This window comes from Triticum dicoccoides, chromosome 4A, assembly GCF_002162155.2.
Source record: "Triticum dicoccoides isolate Atlit2015 ecotype Zavitan chromosome 4A, WEW_v2.0, whole genome shotgun sequence".
Classification (NCBI taxonomy): domain Eukaryota; kingdom Viridiplantae; phylum Streptophyta; class Magnoliopsida; order Poales; family Poaceae; genus Triticum; species Triticum dicoccoides.
Window position 1 is genome coordinate 506,477,962 of NC_041386.1, and position 15,832 is coordinate 506,493,793.

The following is a 15,832-nucleotide window of genomic DNA, read 5'->3' on the forward strand; positions in this document are numbered from 1 at the left end:
TGGTTGGATCCGGCGACGGCGACGCTCGAGCATCGCTCCCTTCATGAAGGCGTTGCTGTTGAAGAACTCTGTTGTCCTTATGGTGTCATGAGATGGTTGGTGCGGATATGGTCATTGTTGTAGTTTGTCGATCGCGGATTTGTTCCCTTCGGGGTTTTCTCTCGCTTAGGCATAGCTTTGGTCTTATATGACTTTGCTATTTGCTAGCCGGTTTTTGTGTGCGTTGGTGTTGGCTGTGTGCATATTAGTTATGCGGAGGCCGGGTGTGTTCTCATCGTGTTTGTATCAACTTGATGCTTCATTTTGAGTCCATAAAATCCACCCTTTGTCGAAAAAGTGATGTAAGAAAATATAAATAACAACTTTTTTATTGTCTGTAGGGCATATTTCCTTCAAATGCCTCTAGACATTTCTGCGTGAAATCTCTATATTCGAGACTTATTGTTGGCTCCCCTGCGGCCAAGTTCAAGCACATTTGGCGTGCTAAGATTCCTCTTAGAATAAAAAAAATTATGTGGAAAACTATTCACGAAAAACTCCCAGCCGCTGACCAATTCATAAGCGCAATGGTCCTAGGTCTAAATGGTGTGCTATTTGTGGTTCGCGTGAAGATTCTAATTATATTTCTTTGGATGTTATCTGGCCAAGCTCTTCTGGAGCTGCATCCAGTCGTGGGTGGGCGTAAATTGGTCTCCCACCTCATTGAGTGATCTTCAACCTAGTGCCGATCAGTTGGTTGGGAAGAGTAGGCATTTATTTTGGCTTGGTTTAGCAGCGATGTGTTGGGTCCTTTGGCCTACTAGGAGAAAACTTACTATTGATCATATTTTCCCTAAGGCTGGGTGTAATGGAGAGTATCATATATTAGTATTATGCATATGATACTAGTATATGATACTACCTCCTCAATGCGTAGTATTATATATTAATATTATGTAGTACTTTATTTATTGTCATGCATGACACAAAGCAGCATATCATTTATTATGATACGGTATCATGATATGATACTTCACTATCTCTTTCTTTATTTAATGCTATGACACCTCATCAAAATTGTTTAGGTGGCATGCATGATACTAGCTATGATACTATTATTACGACCAGCCTAATCGTCCGCATGATTTTTTGTTTAAATTGATATCCTTTTGGTAGTAGTGGAAATTATTGACTAAGGAGATGAATCGTAATGCTACGAAGCACTTGACCTCGCATGTGCAGTCTTCGGCTTATGCTTTGATTCAGCAAGATCAAGCTGCCTCCTCGTGATGTCTTAGAGTTTCTCGCTGCCGTAGCTAGTCTTTCCTTGTGTCTATTGGTAGGAGGTTGTTGGCCCAGTGCCAGTTATGTCTGTGAATAATGCCAAATCAAAGAAGAAATCCAAAAGTTTATGAATTTGAAAAAAGTTCATGAATACAAAATAGGTTCACGAATTCGAGAAAGAAGTCTGCGCCTTAGCAAAAGTTCATCAATTTAAAAAAGTTCATCAATTCAAAAAATTACATCAGTTTGAAAAAAATCACAAAATATGAAAATGTTCAAGAAAGTTTCATTGATGTGAAAAAAGTTCACAATATTTGAATTTTTTTCTATGAATTTTAAAAATGTTCATGCATTCGAAAGAATCCGCGAATTTGGAAAAAAGGTCATGATCTAAAATATCATGAATTTAACGAAAACTTCATGGATTTGAAAAAATGACAAAAAATATTGTAAAACTGAAAGAAGAAGAGAAAAAAAGTGAAAAGGAAAAAATATAGAACAGGAAAGAAACCAAAAAAAGGAAGAAAACCAGCATGTAGAAGTTTCCCAAATCATAATACGGCATGTAAAACCTACACACGCACTATGTATGCGGTGTGAATGAGAAGACGAAAAAGAAATGGGCCGGCCCATTCCCTGTTAGTTGGGGCTGTTAGCACACCTCAAGAAAATTTGGATACCATTGGTTGACCCGTTGTGTGCATTTTATTTTCTTTTATACTTTGCTATTTCTTTCTCCCACCGAGAAATGGGACCCACACATATGCGTTGTCTAACATATCTATCCCCACCTTTTCTCATGCCACATAGAAAATCCCCCCGTTTGGATATGGCCTGGAGGTTAAAAATGATCGGGATTTTATAGTACATGTACACACTTCTTGGATTCATCTCCGATGAGCTTGACGGTGCGGAAAATCGTCAGATCCCTCGGTAGGGTACCTATAGCTAGCATAGCTGGGAGTCATAGATCGGAGGTCGCACGGGGAATTTCTCCAATTTCGGGTCTCCATGATGGAGTAATACCCTAGATCCTGATTGCATTTGTTATTGATGGTGGGTCTACCTCGAGCAAGGGATTAAAGAGAGATGTACAAGTCTATCGAGAATTGTTTCTGTGAGAGTAGATAGGAATGAGAGCTATCTTGACTCCCCTTATATACACATTGAAGGCCAGGTTTTTACAAGGAGAGATGTGATCTATCCCTTCCTTCGGGCTCCCTCCTGTCGGTGGACGCATACTGGGCCTTGTGGGCCTATCAACAGGCCTGTTGTTGGACCCTTCTAGCGAGCAACCCCCGATGTATGACACCATCAGAGCTCTAAATAAATTAGGTACATACTATATGGGTTCATCTTCAATGAGCTCTACATAGCTTAGATTTCACTGCACACACACGCAATGATCATCACACTTCTTAGCCAGAAGCCACACAACCGACTGCACACTGCAACATCCCTGTGACCCTTTGGCAGGGGCGTAGCCAGACAAAATTGGTTTTGGGTTCGGGCCTACCCCTATCAGACCCTGGCCTTTATGAACTTAAGTACTACTCCCTTCGTTTCTTTTCTACTCGGCGTATTAGGTTTCTCTAAAGTCAATCTTTTCAAAGTTTGACCAAACATACACAAATACTATTGTCTATTGACACTCACAGTATAAAATCTATTCATTAGATCCATTATGAAATATATTTTTATATCATATTTATTTGATATTGTAGATAGTAATATTTTTTATATAATTTTGTTGGCTTTTAACAAATCTAATGCGCGAAGTAAAAAAGAAACAGAGAGAGTATATGGTCTAACCGGGAACACATCTGATGCTTCAGGGCATTTGGTGCTACTGATGCACCCGATCTCTATAGCTACCATTTGAAGCATTGAAAGAACACAAAAAATATATGTGTGGATGTAAGTATAATATATATGCACTATGGAAAAAACTTCCAGGTCCAAACTGAAAACAAATACTACCTACTCCCTCCGTCCGTGAATAAGTGTACAGTTAGCTTTTGCCTGAAGTCAAAGTTTTAAAACTTTGACCAACTTTCTAGAAAAAAGTAAAAACTTTTATGGCACTAAATTAGTATCACTAGATCCGTTTTGAAATGTACTTTCATAATATTTCAATTTGATGTCATATATGTTACTACTATTTTCTATAAAGTTGATCAAAATTTTAAATTTTTGACTAAGACCAAAAGCTAGATGTACACTTATTCGTGGACGGAGGGAGTATGTCCCTTCGTATAAGTAATTGAACTAAAAAACGACTTATATTAAAGGAAAGAGGGGGTATATAGAAATGAAAAGAAGAAACAATAGTGTGAATAGTAGCTACCGTGAATTCGGCCCGTTTTGCTATCGTTAGTGAGATTTGTCATTATCGTTTCTCATGTTATGTTTTGGCTCTGGATCTGAAAAAATCATAGTGATGTGTTCCTGTTAGTATTATGACATAAAAGGAGATTTAGACTTATTCGACAATTGTAAAATGGCTAAATCAAAACGGGTGCACCAGTAGCACCAAATGGCCCGGTGCAGCAGATATTTCCCCTGGTCAAATCAAGCGATAAAAAACTATGCATTCATTTATTGTTAATCACCAAGAGAGGATTACTGGGTTCAACTGCTATGTCAGATCAGCCCTTGCCATTTGGTGCTACCGTTCCAGTGTTCATGTGTCCGTGGGGTCGCACTGCCATTTCCACCAAGCTAGAGGAAAACTTCGTCGCTGTCGAATAAAAAGGATAAAAGAAGACGATCTCGTCTACTCCCTGGCCTTTTCAATAATCATGCGGTATATGTCTATATCACTCGACCCTCGGTACGTATATATGCAGCGAAAATATCATGCGAAATCAGCGCAGGAAAGGTGGCGTCCGGTGAAAAGGCTCTGCAGAAAGCGCAGAGTATCGCGAAGCAACGGGCGCGTCCCAGCCGCGGGCGTCGGCAGCGGCAGGATCACACGTCACGCAAACACGAGGTGGTAACCACATCGCCTCCTGCACCCGAGCGGAAGCCACGTGCCGGGCAGCTAGTGGCCGAGACCGGCCGCGCGCCATGCACCGACGCCGCATGCGGGTCGACGACTACGACACGGTGATGGCTCTCCACCCCCGTTTCTCCCGCGTGTCACATCACGACACCTCCACGACGTGTGCGCCTCAGCGGCCGACACGTGTGGAGTTCGTGCTTACTTTCTCTTCGTCCGGCCGACGCCTCATCACGCTATAAATAGCCAACAGCAGGGGAACTCCGTTCTCTCCTTCACCACGCACCGAGACCTACCACGGAAGCCGTACACATACACGCATTTTTCTCATCTGCAAGCAAGAGGCCGGCCCACGCGTTACACGTTTCGTACGTGATAGTGCTACATTCCGGTCGTCGCGCGCACAGCACGTCCGGCGAAGCTGATATCTGATGAGGCCCGACGCCGGCGTCGCGGGGAGCATGGCGTCCATGGAGTGGGAGCCCAAGGCGCTGTCCCTCCACGAGCTCAAGTACGCGAGGGTGAGGCACCGGCACCGAGGCTATCTCAGCTCTCCATCTTGCTCAATCTGTTAAGACCATTCTCTAAGATGTATTTCTATTATCCACTTGTGCAGGAGGCGGCGCTGTACGTCCTGAGAACGCACTCCTCGGAGGACGCCGTCCGAATCTTCACCGAGGTACGTATATAGACGGCCGGCTTTTGTTCATCGTCGATCGGCCGGCTTCTATCTCAACTTTGTGATCGACGAACCAGCTGGTATTTATGGAGCTTGCTGCGTGCTGCAGGGCCTCAAGCCGGTGCTGGGCGTCAGGAGGGACTCCATGGCCGACTCCGACGAGGAGGACGACCAGGGTGACGAGGACTACGACATGTTCAGTCCCTACGCGTTTCTTGACGATGACGGTGTCTACTGCCACCAGTATGGGCGCACCGCCGCCGAGGAACGAGATGTTGCTACCGCACCCTTCTAATTAGCTTTACACACCACCTATTAACTAGCTTAGATCACCTGTAAATATATATGATTTTTTTATAATATGTATACGATTTTTTGATAGAAGTGGTAGTTACTTTCTCCACATTCGAGAAAGCATTTTTCTACAGATTCGGAAAGGCATGTGATGTAGAACTATGAAGATTTTAGAGATCGAGACAGCGCGAATTTCTGAATACAGATTCTTATGAAAACGGTGTTATTTATTGATGATGTAAACTACTCCTATTTATAGATGGGGAATGAATAGAGATTTTTATGAGAACAGTGTTATTTATTGATGATGTAAACTATTCCTATTTATAGATGGGAAATGAATAGAGATTTTTATGAGAACAGTGTTATTTATTGATGATGTAAACTATTCCTATTTATAGATGGGAAATGAATAGAGATTTTTATGAGAACAGTGTTATTTATTGATGATGTAAATGCTCCTATTTATAGATGGGAAGTATGTTTTTGTCCATCAGGTTCCCAGAAGTATAGAGTTGATCCTAAAGGGCTTTTTAGACATTTTGCTCTACAAGTCTCAAAACAGGATAAGTTTGATGTAAAATCAGATTCTGAGCTTGTTGGCAGGGTTTGACAGATAAATAGGAAGAAATAGCAAAAAGAAAATCAGAAAAATAAAAAAATAAAAAAATCGTGACAACAAAGATGCTTTGGGTATTCTAGGTGAGTAAGTTTTCGTGTTCGAATAACATCCGAGAAGCTCTAAAAAACAGTTTTGGCTTTTTTTGTCAATATTTGTTTTTTCTTGCTACAAACTCTTCGAATGTCGAAACACAACAAAATTTTCTCGCACCTAGCACACCCAAGCATCGGTTGCCACAAAATTGTAGATGTTTTAAAATTTGTTTGCTATTTTTTTGAATTTACTGTTCATCAATCAAACATGGTCAACATGGTCAAACCCACTCTACATGCTTAAAATCTGGTTTTGAACTAAATTTATTTGGTTTTGAAACTTGAAGGACCAAATATCTAACGAAAATCTTGAGGGACCACATCTATGTTTTTAGGTAACTCGAGGAGCAAATATATTGCCAAAAGGCATGAGCGAACAAGCATCTTTTTTTTTCAAAGATCTAATTTATTCACAAACAATCATTTATTCACAAACAATCAGAGTTTACAGGCTCTGGATACAACCAGGGAGAATGAGCACAAGTTCCCTCGATCCAGCGAACATATGAGCGGCCTCGTTAGCACTACGTCTTAAATGAATAAAAGAAACATCCAACTTTGTGATCAGAAGTATGACAATCAGGCTAAAAGATCAAGTTGTGGCACTAGCAGCGAAGTGGAGCATTCAACTTTGTGATCAGAGCACGAAGTCCTCATCCCGAGCAAAAGCAACAACACTTCATAAAGCTTCAGCAATTTTTGATATCGCCGGGCTCGAAGAAGAGGAGAAGACCGCATCCTCAACGTTCACACAAACAAGACCAATTGATGGTGGAGTCCGCTTCGGAACTGTACACCTTTTCTACAGCAAGCTATGCGCATGAAAGGTTTTGTTAAATTGTGATTCAAATTCTAGTATCGTATTGGACTAGACGTAGTACATACGGTGTGGGCCTTTTGCGTTGGTACCGACGCGTACGAGTACAACTCGTTTACTTGTCCTACAAGGACTCCTATGTGTTGCCCCTTATATATATCCCATGTAGTCGCATCTCAGACGGTCTGTCGTCTCGTGCTTGTAATACTCCTTCTTATAGTGATTGCACCTTCGTGCGTCCGTGGTTTTCTCCCGCAAAGGTTTTCATATAAAAATCCGTGTCTCTTTGTCTCGTTTATTCTCGTTATTATCTAACAAGTGGTATACAGAGCTGAGGTTTAGATACGAGTTTGAGACCGGAGATTAGGGTTCCAATGTGTGCGCAGCCGCACGCATCTCAGGCGATCCGTCAATTCAAAGCCGGATCGATTTTCAGTGTGCAGGATGCCGAGACCGACAGAATCTCTGTTCGTACGCACGCGTATAAATCGCTCTAAGTTACAGCCGTCTTGTCTGATCCGCTAGTTGTTGTTGCTGCGTACAAGCTCAAGTCCCCAAGCACGCACATCTATCCGAGTTCCGCTGCTGCCGCGCGCAACCTGAGGCTGCTTCCGACCGTGACGTGAAGAGCGGATCAACACAGAGCAGTCAAAGTACTAGTACTACTTCACGTGACCTGCTAGTACTAGTTGAGTACTACTACTCACGAGGCCAAGCTGATCCAGAAGTCCAGATTTTCTTTTTTCTACAGTTTTTCAATTGCTACGGCCACCAGCGATTACCAGGTGCTATCTCTCTAGTTCTTTGTCCCGCAATATTAATTCTATTAAGAATTTTTCTATCGGTTTGTACTACTTTGTGTACATAGTTTTATCGACTCATGGCATCCATGAAGTATGATCTTCCGCTGCTGGACCGTGACACAAGGTTTACCCTATGGCAAGTCAAGATGCGGGCGTTGTTGGCACAGTCTGACTATGATGAAGCACTGGATAGTTTTGGAAAGAACAGAATTCAGGACTGGACTGATGAGGAGAAAAGAATTGATTGTAAGGCTTTGTCACAAATTTAACTCCATTTATATAATAATATTTTGCAGGAAGTTTTGAGTGAGAAAACTGCCGCCGCTCTATGGTTAAAGCTGGAAGGGATTTGCATGACTAAAGATCTCACCAACAAGATGCATCTGAAGCAAAAATTATTCCTGCACAGGTTACCCGAGGGAGGTAATGTTTTGAATCATATTTCAGAATTTAAAGAGATCATATCTGATCTAGCTGCAATGGAGGTTAAGTATGAAGAGGAAGATACTGCTTTAATGTTACTTTGTTCACTGCCAAGTTCTTATACCAATTTTAGAGACACCATATTATATAGTCGTGATACTCTCGCGCTTAATGAAGTTTATGAAGTTTTGAACTCTAAGGAGAAGATGAAATTAATGGTGCCTCATGATGGTTCGAGTTCATCCCAAGCTGAGGGATTTCTGTTCGTGGCAAGACAAAGGAGAAAAACTCCAATAATGGAAACAGAGGCAAAAGTAAGAACGGCTACAGGGGCCAGTCATAATCCAGAGACAAGAAATATTGCAGGTATTGCAAGAGAGACGGGCATGACATCTCTGAGTGTTTCAAGTTGCAGAACAAGGAAAAGAGAAAAGGTAACAAACAAGGTGAAAATTCTGCTAACGTTGCTCGTGATGATAGTTCCGATGATGCTCTTGCCGTTATTGCTGGATGTGCTGAGACCAATGATGAGTGGGTACTTGATACTGCATGTACTTTTCATATGTGTCCACATAGAGATTGGTTTAATACTTTTGATTCCACTACTTCTGCTGGTTCCGTTTTGGGTTTTGATAATTCACCATGCAAGATTGAAGGCATAGGTTCTATTCGAATCAAGATGTTTGATGGCATAATCAGAACTTTGATAGATGTTCGGTATATTCTGAAGATGAAGAGAAATCTTATTTCTATGAGTGCCCTTGATGCAAAGGGATACAAGTATTCAGGTGGAGATAGTGTTTTGAAAGTCACCAAAGGTTCCCTTGTTGTGATGAAAGGTGACTTAAGTTCGACCAACGGTCTTTATTACCTTCGAGGTTCTACAGTTTCAGGTAACGCAACTCCAGTTGTTTCAAAGGATTCTGATTGTGATGCTGCTAACCTTTGGCATATGCGTCTTGGACATATGAGTGAACTTGGTTTAGCAGAGTTAAATAAGAGAGGTCTTCTTGATGGATATGAACCTGGTAAATTGAAATTTTGTGAGCATTGTATCTTCGGCAAGCACAAGAGGGTGAAGTTCAACACTTCGACTCATACAACCGAAGGTATTCTTGATTATGTGCATTCTGATTTATGGGGACCATCTCGCAGAAAGTCACTAGGTGGTGCTAGTTACATGCTGACTATAATTGATGATTATTCGAGAAAAGTATGGCCTTATTTCTTGAAGCATAAATATGAAGCATTCTCAGCTTTTAAGGAGTGGAAGATTATGATTGAGAGATAAACTGAAAGAAGGTAAAAATACTTCGCACTGATAATGGTATGGAATTCTATTCTAAGCAATTTAAGAATTATTGCAAGTCTGAAGGCATTGTCAGACATTACACCGTTCCTTATACTCCTCAACAAAACGGTGTTGCTGAGCGCATGAACAGGACCATTATTTCCAGAGCCCGTTGCATGTTGTCCAATGCAGGTTTGCATAGGCGTTTTTGGGCTGAGGCCGCTTCCACTGCTTGTTATCTCATTAACCGTTCACCATCTATTGCTCTTAATAAGAAAACTCCAATTGAGGTATGGTCTGGTTCACCTACTGATTATTCACAGTTGAGAGTTTTTGGTTGCACTGCTTATGCTCATGTTGATAATGGAAAATTGGAGCCTAGGGCTGTTAAGTGCATCTTTCTTGGTTATAAGTCTGGTGTTAAAGGTTTTAAATTATGGAATCCTGAAACCCAGAAGGTTGTTATTAGCAGAAATGTTATCTTTAATGAATCTGCTATGTTACATGATGTTTCATCTACTAATGTTCCTGTTGAGAGTGAACAACAGCCTCCTATTCAGCAGCCTACTGTTCAGGTGGAGCATGTTATTGATTCAGGTGATACATCTCATAATGAAATTGTTGATGCACATGATGAACCCGTCGTTAATGATGATCATGTCACTCCCACTCCAAATCAGCCTATTGTTCCACCCAGTTGGAATCTTGCACGTGACAGAGTTAGACGGGGTAGTAATAAACTTGACAGGTTAATTGAAGAGTGCAATATTGTTTCTTTTGCTTTATCTGTTGCAGAAGAAATTGAAGGTAATGTTGAGCCTTCTTCATATTCCGAGGCTATTATTTCTAGTGATAGTAATAAGTGGATGATCGCTATGCATGATGAGATGGAATCACTTGAAAAGAATGGCACTTGGGATTTAGTAAGATTACCTAGAGAGAAGAAACCTATTCGTTGCAAGTGGGTTTTTAAGAGGAAAGAAGGTGTTTCTCCTAATGATGAGACAAGATATAGAGCAAGGTTAGTTGCTAAAGGTTACAGTCAGATTCCAGGTATTGACTATAACGAAGTCTTTTCTCCTGTTGTGAAGCATAGCTCTATTCGCACTTTACTCAGTATTGTTGCCATGCATGATCTTGAGCTTGAACAATTGGATGTTAAAACTACATTTTTAGATGGAGAATTAGAAGAGGATATTTATATGGAACAACCTGAAGGTTTTGTTATTCCTGGAAAAGAAAAGCTTGTCTGTAAGTTAAAGAAATCTCTTTATGGATTGAAGCAATCCCCTAGACAGTGGTACAAGAGATTTGACACCTTTATGCTCTCTCAAGGTTTCAAAAGGTCTAATTATGATAGTTGTGTTTATTTGAAAACTGTGAAAGGTTCAACTATTTATTTGCTCCTTTATGTTGATGATATGCTTATTGCTGCAAAGAGTATGTCAGATATTAATGAACTAAAGAAGCAATTGAGTAATGAATTTGAGATGAAGGATTTGGGTGCAGCAAAGAAAATACTTGGCATGGAAATATCTAGAGATAGACCATCTGGAAAAGTGTATCTCAGTCAGAAGGGATATATTGATAAAGTTCTTCGTCGTTTTAATATGCATAATGCCAAGCCGGTGAGTACTCCGTTAGCTGCACACTTCAAATTATCATCAGCTTTATGTCCTAAGTCAGATGCAGATATTGAGTACATGTCTAGAGTTCCCTATTCGAGTGCAGTTGGTTCACTTATGTATGCCATGGTTTGTTCTCGTCCGGATTTATCTTATGCATTGAGTGTTGTCAGTAGATACATGGCTAATCCTGGAAAAGAGCATTGGAAAGCAGTTCAGTGGATTTTCAGATACCTGCGTGGTACTTCTAATGCTTATTTACAATTTGGGAAAACTGGAGATGGACTTGTTGGTTTTGTTGATTCTGATTTTGCTGGTGATTTGGATAAGAGAAGATCACTCACAGGTTATGTTTTCACCATTGGTGGTTGTGTTGTGAGTTGGAGAGCAACTTTGCAGTCTATCGTGGCGTGTTCCACTACTGATGCCGAGTATATGGCTATTTCTGAGGCATGCAAAGAAGCTATCTGGTTGAGAGGTTTGTACACTAAGCTTTGTGGAGACTCATCTTGCCCTACCGTATTTAGTGACAGTCAAAGTGCTATATATCTTACAAAGAATCCAATGTATCATGAGAGGACAAAGCACATTGATGCCAGATTTCATTATATTCGAGATGTTGTTGCTGAAGGCGATTTGAAGGTATGCAAGATAAGTACTCATGATAATCCAGCTGATATGATGACAAAGCCAGTTCCGACCAATAAGTTTGAGCTTTGCTCAGGCTTAGTTGGTATTTCTCACTAGTCCTATGGACTTTGACGCACAAGGTGTTTAAGCTGATTTGGATGGAGTTATTCACTTTCTTCGACTACTGGAGGGAATTTGGCTCAAGGTGGAGATTGTTAAATTGTGATCCAAATTCTAGTACTGTATTGGACTAGACGTAGTACATACGGTGTGGGCCTTTTGCGTTGGTACCGACGCGTACGAGTACAACTCGTTTACTTGTCCTACAAGGACTCCTATGTGTTGCCCCTCATATATACCCCATGTAGTCGCACCTCAGACGGTCTGTCGTCTCGTGCTTGTAATACTCCTCCTCATAGTGATTGCGCCTTCGTGCGTCCGTGGTTTTCTCCCGCAAGGGTTTCCACGTAAAAATCCGTGTCTCTCTGTCTCGTTTATTCTCGTTATTATCTAACAGGTTTCAATGAGTCCTGGAGGAATTAGGTGGATTCCTTTGTCCAAAAAGGTAGTGTTGGAATAAAGGTCAATGATGATATTGGACATTATTTTTAAACGCATAAAGGCCTGAGGCAGGGTGACCCTATGTCCCCGATACTGTTTAATATTGTGACGGACATGTTGACAGTACTCATAGGCAGGGCCAAGGAAAAGGAGCTGATTGGTGGACTAGTCTCTCATCTGGTGGATGAGGGGGTCTAAATCTTACAATATGTGGATGACACAATATTAGTTATGAAACATGACCTTGCACAAGCTCGAAACATGAAACTCATCCTATGCCTTTTTGAGCAATTGTCGGGGTTGAAGATCAATTTCCACAGAAGTGAACTCTTCTGTTTTGGAAGGGCCAACGATGACCAAGAAGAGTACAAGCACCTGTTCGGTTGTGAACTGGGATCACTGCCCTTTAGCTATCTTGGCATTCCAATCCATCATAGGAAGTTGACTAATAAAGAATGGAGATATATCGAGGATCGATTCGAGAAGAAACTTAGCTGCTGGAAGGGTAAGATTATGTCATATGAAGGACGTCTAGTATTAATTAATTCGGTACTAACGAGCATGCCGATGTTCCTCCTGTCTTTTTTCAAAGTACCCAAAGGGGTACACAAGTGATTAGACTTTTATCGATCTTGATTCTTCTGGCAATTGGACGAGGTTAAGACAAAATATCGTCTAGTAAGATGGGATATTATTTGTGACCAAAGGACTAGGGGGTCTTGGGATTGAAAACCTCGAGGTAAAAAATAAATGCTTGTTGAGTAAATGGCTATATCGATTATCGCTGCATTCCGAAGGAATGTGGGCCCGGATTCTTCACAACAAGTATTTACACTCCAAAACTCTAGCCCAGGTTACCGTAAGACCTAATGATTCACCATTTTGGAAGGGACTCATGAGAATGAAAGACACTTTCTTCCATAGGGTGAAGTTTAGTGTTGGGGACGGCTCAACAATAAGGTTTTAGGAGGATACGTGGTTAGGTGATACGCCACTAGCTCTCCAGTATCCTTCTATGTATCATATTGCTCAACGTAAGAAGGAGTACGTGGCAACGGTGATGCAGACGGTACCCTTGAATATCCAGTTCAGACGATCTCTAGTTGGGGACCGCTGGACTTCTTGGCTGCACTTAGTGAGGAGGCTAATGGAGGTGCGCCTTTCTGATGAGGAGGATTCTTTTAGATGGAAGCTCACGAATAATGGCTTATTCACGGTCAAGTCTATGTACTTAGATCTCATCAACTCTGGCCCAATCTCGCGATCTCTTCATATTTGGCGAGTTAAAGTGCCCTTACGAATTCAGATATTTATGTGGTTTGTCCACAAACAAGTGATCCTAACCAAAGATAACTTACTGAGGCGGAGATGGGTAGCACTGGTAGAAAAGGGGGCAAAGGTCCAGACCGGGTTAGCCCATTAATCCCGGTTCAGTCCAGAACCGGGACCAATGGTGGCATTGGACCCGGTTCGTGAGCCCAGGGGGCCGGCCGGGCCACGTGGGCCATTGGTCCCGGTTCGTCTGGACCTTTTGGTCCCGGTTGGTGGGACGAACCGGGACCAATGGGCCTCGCTCCTGGCCCACCACCATTGGTCCCGGTTGGTGGCTTGAACCGGGACCAAAGGCTCCCCTTTAGTCCCGGTTCATGCCACCAACCGGGACCAATGAGGTGCCTATATATACCCCCTCGCGTAAGAGCAGAGCACACTGCTCTGTTTTTTCTGGCCGAGGGGGAGAAGGCTTGGTGGTGCTCTAGCTCACCTCCTATGCACACAAGGTGTTCGATGGAATGCCCGAGCCACACTACTTAAGCTTTCTCCTCTCCAAGCTCGACCTCCAAGCTCCATTTTCCTCAATATTTGTCTAGGTTTAGCGGTCTGTCACGCCCCATCCCCGTCTTCACCGTCGTCGATCACCCGTGCCGAGCTCATCGCCGGCACCACCGTGGTGAGCCTCTTGTTCTTATCTTCTTTCTGAAAGGAAAAAATATTCTTACTTGTATGTTTACATAGATACTTGTCTTATTTTCTTACTTTTATTATTGCATCTTATATAGTGTGATGGTTTTGGTATCCGCCCCCGTCGGCCCTCGTCCTGTCTATGATTCGGATGTGGTATATATATTATCTTTATAACTATTGGTTCAGTTATTGTTTATGAAAATTATGCCGAGCAACGTGACATAGATTTTATTTATGTAGGATGTATGTGAATCGGAAATTCCAACCGACCCTATTGTCGAGAGGTTAAATTTAGTTGAAGAAGAAAACAATTTGTTGAAGGAAAAAATAAAAAAATTGAGGAGGAGAAGATGATATTGGAGTTGCATGTTGCGGATGTCGTTGATGATCACAAGATCAAGATGGATGCAATGCGCTTGAAGATTAGAAAGATTAGAAAATATGTCATTCATACCGAGGCTTAGTATCATTATGCCGTTGGATCAATTGTTACCTTGATTGCGATTATGATCGCATTTGTTTTCGCATTGAAATGTTTTACATAGTTTCAATGTATGCTTTAATCAATTAGATGCTCTGGAGAGCTATATGTTGTTAGATGAGAACTATGTATGTACTTTGGTTTTAATGTGATGATGAACTTTTATTAATTTGGACACTTAATTATATATAACGCACGCAGATGAACCGGCAATGGATGTACGGTGACAGACACACCTTCGAGTACATTAAGGGCGTGCATGAGTTTCTCGATGCGGCTGAGGCAAACAAGCAGAATGGTTTTATGTGTTGTCCATGCACTGAATGTGGGAATACGAGGTCTTACTCTAACCGGAAAATCCTTCACTCTCACCTGCTTTACAAGGGTTTCATGCCACACTATAATGTTTGGATGGGGCACGGAGAAATAGGGGTTATGATGGAAGACGTCGAAGAAGAAGAGTACGATGGCAACTATGTGCCCCCTGAATATGGTGATGCTGCAACGGGGGGAGCTGGTGAAGATCAAGAGGAACCAGACGATGTGCCCAATGATGTTGCAACGGGTGAAGCTGCTGAAGATCAAGACGAACCAGACGATGTGCCCGATGATGATGATCTCCGCCGGGTCATTGTCGATGCAAGGACGCAATGCGAAAGTCAAAAGGAGAAGCTGAAGTTCGATCGCATGTTAGAGGATCACAAAAAAGGGTTGTACCCCGATTGCGAAGATGGCAACACAAAGTTCGGTACCGTACTGGAATTGCTGCAGTGGAAGGCAGAGAATGCTGTGGCCGACAAAGGATTTGAGAAGCTACTGAAAATATTGAAGAAGCTTCCAAAGGATAACGAATTTCCCGACAGTACATACGCAGCAAAGAAGGTCGTATGCCCTCTAGGATTGGAGGTGGAGAAGATACATGCATGCCCTAATGACTGCATCCTCTACCATGGTGCATACAAGGATCTGAACGCATGCACGGTATGTGGTGCATTGCGGTATAAGATCAGACGAGATGACCCTGGTGATGTTGACGGCGAGCCCCCCAGGAAGAGGGTTCCTCCGAAGGTGATGTGGTATGCTCCTATAATACCACGGTTGAAACGTCTGTTCAGAAACGAAGAGCATGCCAAGTTGATGCGATGGCACAGTGAGGACCATAAGAAAGACGGAAAGTTGAGAGCACCCGCTAACGGGTCGCAGTGGAGAAAAATCGAGAGAAAGTATTGGAATGAGTTTGCAAAGGACCCAAGGAACGTATGGTTTGCTTTAAGCGCGGATGGCATTA

At 42.1% G+C, this 15,832-nt stretch overlaps 1 protein-coding gene across 1 annotated transcript; it reads left to right on the forward strand.

Moving 5' to 3' along the window:
- The first annotated feature begins 4,556 nt into the window (after positions 1-4,556).
- Positions 4,557-5,592, forward strand: LOC119289017. The gene is made up of 3 exons (XM_037568462.1): positions 4,557-4,785; positions 4,881-4,943; positions 5,053-5,592. The coding sequence occupies exons 1-3, from the start codon at positions 4,696-4,698 to the stop codon at positions 5,236-5,238; spliced, it is 339 nt and encodes a 112-aa protein (XP_037424359.1). The 5' UTR covers positions 4,557-4,695; the 3' UTR covers positions 5,239-5,592.
- The last annotated feature ends 10,240 nt before the right edge of the window (positions 5,593-15,832 follow it).